Below are 6,000 nucleotides of genomic sequence, written 5' to 3' on the forward strand. Positions count from 1 at the left end.
GAGCAAGGGCTGGGTTTAAATAGCCCATTTGGCGCCAGCATCTGTCACGTTGCGTGCTTGCGTGCGTTCGCGCATGCGCATTTCGCCAAGACCCGGATTGAACAGAAACACAACTCTGAACAGCAAACCTCTTCTTACACTGGTGTTGCAGGTTCCTCTCAGAGCCTTCCTTGTACTTGTTCCTGTACGTTGAACTATCCACCATTTTCTCCTATCCCGGCCCTGATCCGGCTTCGGCGGCAATCTTACTTAGGTCACATGATGCTCAGTCATGTCTTTTTCTTGTCTCTGGCACTTGCCATTAGTGTCTGGGTTTGGCTCTATCCTTCATTTATGACCATTTTGTATGGACTACTTTGGTGATGTTTTTCTGTGCTTTTAATTTGGACATTTGCTGCCATTTTTTTTTGTGGGAATTTTATCCTTTGCACTTGATGATGTCATCACATGTGGGTGGTGATGATGGGAGGGTTTATATGTTGTTTTGTGTCATTTCACTGTTGTACTGAGGAAGACGAGCTTCTGTCTCATTGAAACATCAAAATAAAACCTCATCACTGAGTGTTCACCTTTCAAGACCCGTGAGTGCCGCCTTATCTTTTGGATTATATGAGCTTCATTGTTTGCTGAGCACCCGGGACCATTTTATCTCAATTATGTATGCAGTGATAGCTACTGGAGTATATATAATGTATACAGTATAGTATATATGGTATCAGGATGACACAATGGTGGCAGCAGGTTGTAGAACAGTCTGTGATCAGGGCTGTAGGGGTTGGCAGAGGGGGCAATCTATTCATTGGTAATAGGGGGAGGTGACTGAAGGTTTAAACTTCTCCGACCCTAATTCATTTGTACCATCAATCTCTGGATGCGACATCGGAGGATGGGCATGACAGCATTTGGATGAGAAACTATGCCTAGTCGGACTACTTGTCCGTTCTAAACACACAAACAAAAAACCAGCATGCCTTATAAACTGAGTATCATGGATGCACCCTTTACAATTTTAAAATTTAGGATTTATTATATAAATGAAAACAAATACATCAAATTTAAAAATAATTGAAAAATGTTTTAATATAGAACCATAAACCATTATACTTTCCTTTAAATCGTGAAATCAGGACTCGGGATTTGGTGGGGGGACCTTTAGGCACATCCAAGCCGAATATGCACTAATTCCACAAAAGTAGTAGCCATACTCAGATTTCCAGTCTGACATACAACTTTATTGGTACAACGCCATCTGCACAAACTCCTCCCTCTGATGCGTTTGCTGAGCTCCCAATGAAACTTAATTGCAGAGACCAAAGGTTTGGTTGCTCCTTCCTTGGAGTTGGTGAATGTATTCTGTAATGAATCTTCTTATTGTATAATGATTATGTTTAGGTCTAATTCAGGTCTAATTAGAAAATGTAAACCATTTTTTATACCAGGGAAGTATAAAATATTGTAAAAGAATATTTCACATTTGCCAAGTGCAGGCAGCAGGTGGTGCTATTGGGTCAGTTCTCCAGCACTCCTCCAGTTACTGACTTATGTGCTGTGAAGTCTCTAATTTGATCTCCTGCTATTCAGGCCACACACAGCTGGATGAGTCAGAGGAAGGACACGCCCACCTCCCTGCCTCTAGTTCATACAGATTTGTGTGGAGGATCAATGAGAGAGAAACAACCCAAAAAGTCAGCAGCTGCTGCTGGTCTGTCTGATAGTGACACCATGTCATGGAAGTGCCCTGTGGTCAATGGAAATATTTTTTCCAGTATACATACAAGTTATAGAAAAAAAGTGACACAAAAAGATTATTTATAAATGAATAAATATTCTCAAAATCTTTTTTATAAAGTTTTTTTTTTTTGAACATTTCAATTTTTATTATTTTTATAATCATTATACAAACAATTTTCGACAAACATCTCGTAGCTTTTAACCATCCACCAACAATTGATGGCGGAAAATTTACCTATAGCAAAAAAAAACTCGAAAATGGCCGCGTTTAAACATATTGACATCCAAAACTAGATACTAAATCTGGAGGACACTTATCTAGGTAGAATGAAGTGTCAGTTGGCCAACATCTCCAATTGCGAGAAAAAAAAAGATAACCCCCCAGGGGAACGGGACTTTTAAGGTCAAAAGAAACACCACAAATAATGTAAAAAATATATATTTAATGTAGAAAGTTTAAAGTCACAATGATATATATATATATATATATATATATATATATATATTGAGAGAAAAACCATAATGAGAAAATCAATACAAAAAAGACGTATAAAAACATGTCATGATCACGCAAATATGATGATGAGGCATTGGTTTCCAGTGGACACCCTACACGTTACGGGAAATATCCTTCGTCAGGGGTGTGAATATGGGAAATCATATGCATGAATCGCTTTTCTAAACTAGATACCATTTCTAGCTCATATCTAACTCATAAGGACATTAACATTTAAGCTTTGTTTAATATTCTAAACCATTATATATAAAACGAAATATAAAAGGAAAAAAAGAGAAAAAAAAGAAAAATGTAAAACACAAACACAAAAAAAAAAAGTTAAAGTAAATAAAGTTGATCTAAACACATTATTGTACTTTTTAAGCATTTTGCATTTCTGGAAATTTACAAATTAAAAAAATGCAACAAGAGACTCCCGTGCTGAGACTTTAAAGGAAACTTGTACTGAGGGGACTATGGAGAAGACAATGCTTGACCCCTTCTGAAAATGCTGTTTGCCTGGCTGTCTCTGGTATTGTCTCAGTACTTTGAGACACCGATCTAGAATAATCGTGCAGATGAAGAAATCAAAGTTCTTTTAAAACGACCAAACTGAATACTTATTCTGGGACAATTACCTAGAGAGTATGGAAGCCATTGGATCAGCATGACAGCCAGGGAACTAGTATTTTTGGAAGAAGTATTTCCCAAGTTTTGCTACTATACTTCCTCACTACATGTCCCCTATAATACAATTGTGTAGGGTGCAGACAGGTTAGTGTGTGATGATATATTAGCAGTATGTGTCTCCTTTTTATGTCCTGTACATCCTGGGGAAGGTGAGAGCTCTATGCTGCTCTGTACACACACACACCGGGTTATACCGCTCCTCTTCCTCTGACCCCCAACCTGCTCTATGGTCACCCTTCACCCCTCTGCAGAAAAGGACGCTGACCCTCTCCCCTCCTCCTCTTGTTGTGTGATGGAGCCAATATCAATGAGTCCTCCCAGTACAGACGGAGCTCATGACCCACCACCATCTACCAGACCTCACTTCTGTCCTTCCCAGTCCCCCCCCCTCCCCCTACATGGGGTCATGTGACCTCTCCTAGATGTACATAGGATGCAGTGTGGTCAGAGTGATGGGATAGGATGTGGTCACCTCTCCTCTCTTTCCTCCTCCTATTCCATGTACACTGAGGAGTGGTGTCGGTGTCACTGTTAGCAGCACTGAAATGTATGTACAGCGTAAATGTACAGCGTGTTCTTCAGTCTCCCTCCTCGGCTTCCCCACCGATCGGTGAGTGTGATATTCTACAGAAACTCCTCACATATTATGTAGAACACAGACCGGAGGACATGCTGCACTGCAACCTCCATCTCAGTGCTGCCAACACTGACACCAACACTGACACCACTCCTTAGTGTACATGGAATAAGAGGAGGAAAGAGAGAAGAGGTGACCACATCCTATCCCATCACAGTGACCACACTGCATCCTCCGAATCTGATTATTGCTGCCACCCAACACTGAGAGACCACATGTGGGGAGGGACACAGGGTGGAGGAGGGGAAGAGGAAAGGTTTCCAGTGTCACTCACTGTGATAACTTCCTGTTTGGAAAATTAGAGGAAAACTGATGATAGATAGACAGACAGACAGACAGACAGACAGACAGACAGACAGACAGACAGACAGACAGACAGACAGATAGACAGATAGATAGATAGATAGATAGATAGATAGATAGATAGATAGATAGATAGATAGATAGATAGATAGATAGATAGATAGATAGATAGATAGATAGATAGATAGATAGATAGATAGATATCTTGGTTAGGTATTCCATCCAATCCCAGTGATCTGTGAGGTAAGAAGAAATATCACCTAAGTGTCCCCAATAAATTATCGTTCCACTATTCCATCCCCCCTCCCTGTGACATCACCAGCCTTTGGACAGAGTTCTCACATCTCCCGATTACAACACACATCTTTATACAACCTCTCCCTACACCTATCCCAGCATGGAGGGGCTCAGTGAAGGTGGTGGTGAAGGTGTGGAGATGTCGGATCGGGTCACACAGATCATAAAAGGAGATCCGCCCGGCCTCATAATCCAGATATATCCTGACTCTACTGGGGATATTGGGGGGTAAGCGGATCCCTTTACTGTCATGTATCAACACATACTGATTAACTTTCCTGTGCAATCCCCAGGACTTGTTATTAAATCCAATCCCTGACTGCACTCCTCTCCTGTCTATACTGGGGTAACACATCCTGACTATCCACCCATCTGATCCCCCGACATCCACTTCCCAGTAATGTCTCCCTGAGGAGAAACTCCGACTGCTCAACACCTGAGTATAATAATGAAATCTCTCTGGTGTTTCTGGATGATTCTGCTTTCTATCTGACCTGGATACAGTTTTCCTGTCATCTGATATATGTAGAGAATTATGGGCTGTGTTTACATCCAGTAATATGTCTGCAGCTCCCTGTATATAGAAGTCTACATTTACCTCTGTTATTATATCAGATAATGTGTGTAATGTGTGTGATATCCCAGCCACATCCAGACCCCCTCCATCATGGAGGAGCTTCTCATGTCTCTCTCTGTCCTCATTATCTCCATCCTCAGTATCACACAAGTCACCTGTGTCTGATTCCTGTAAGACAGTCAGTGGATCCGTCACGTTACACAGCTCCTCAATGTGACGCATCTTCCTGGACAGCTCCTCCTTCTTTATTTCCAGATCCCGGATGGAGATGGAGATCCGCTCTGCCCGCCCGGAGATCTCCCTCAGGACTCTCTTCTCCAGGTCTTCCAGACGTCTCCTGAGATCTCTAAACAGGGCAGTGACTCTCTCGGTGTCACCAGCTGCTTTTTCTTCTACTTTCCTCCTGTGTTCCTGCAGACTCTGGACTCTTTCCTCCGTCTCCTCTCTCTTTGTCAGACGTTTCTGCAGAACTTTCCTCAGCGTCTCCTTTTTCTTTTCAGAAGCCTCATCCAGCAACTCCAACTTATGCCCTTTATGTTCTCCAATCACACATAACATACAGATACAGGTATCATCCTCAGTGCAGTAATACTCCAGGATCTTCTTATGGACGGAGCATTTCCTGCTCTCCATGGACAAGGTGGGGTCACATAAGATGTGTTCTGGGGACTTTTTGTGGACTCTCAGGTGTTTATCACACAGAGAAACCTCACAGCGTAGACAGGATCCAACAGCAGGTACAGGAGAGTCCACACAGTAAGTACAGAAGACCCCGGACTCCTCCTGATCAGGCTGAGCAGACAGGAAATTCTCTACTATGTTACGCAGTGTTATGTTCCTGTGCAGTGGAGGCCGATCTGGAAACTTCTCTCTGCATTCAGGACAGGAATATCCTCCAGACCCCTCCTGTGTATCCAGCACACGATCAATACAGACCCGACAGAAGTTGTGTCCACATCTCAGCATTACAGGATCTGTATAAATGTTCAGACAGACGGAACATTCCAGCTCCGCTCTCAGATCAGCAGACGCCATCGCTGACAGCAGAAGAGAGAAATGAAACTAAATGTCTCTGACACCGGGGAAGAATGCAGTTGGGAGGGGTGACCTCCTCCTACACAGGGTGAGGCTGGGCTGTGACTTCTACTTTATTCATAGGATTCGTTATATGGAGGGACACAGATAATAAGAGGGCCTCATTTAGAACAATGTCCCGGTTCTGGAAAAAAGCTTATTTTGTAGATTGAGGGGGAAAAGGGAACAGCCATT

The 6,000-nt window shown here is 42.5% G+C and overlaps 1 protein-coding gene across 1 annotated transcript in view; it reads right to left on the reverse strand.

The window, feature by feature from the left end:
- Nucleotides 1-5,766, reverse strand: part of LOC309553059 (uncharacterized protein) — a gene marked incomplete at both ends in the record, with an annotated part of 84,076 nt that extends 78,310 nt beyond the window's left edge. The window contains 1 exon segment of the mRNA XM_082253957.1: nucleotides 4,461-5,766. Coding sequence (XP_082110083.1) covers nucleotides 4,461-5,766 — 1,306 coding nt within the window.
- Between the last annotated feature and the right edge of the window lie 234 nt (nucleotides 5,767-6,000).

The sequence above is a fragment of the Pelophylax lessonae genome (assembly GCF_965119305.1).
Source record: "Pelophylax lessonae genome assembly, chromosome: 4".
NCBI classification, from domain to species: domain Eukaryota; kingdom Metazoa; phylum Chordata; class Amphibia; order Anura; family Ranidae; genus Pelophylax; species Pelophylax lessonae.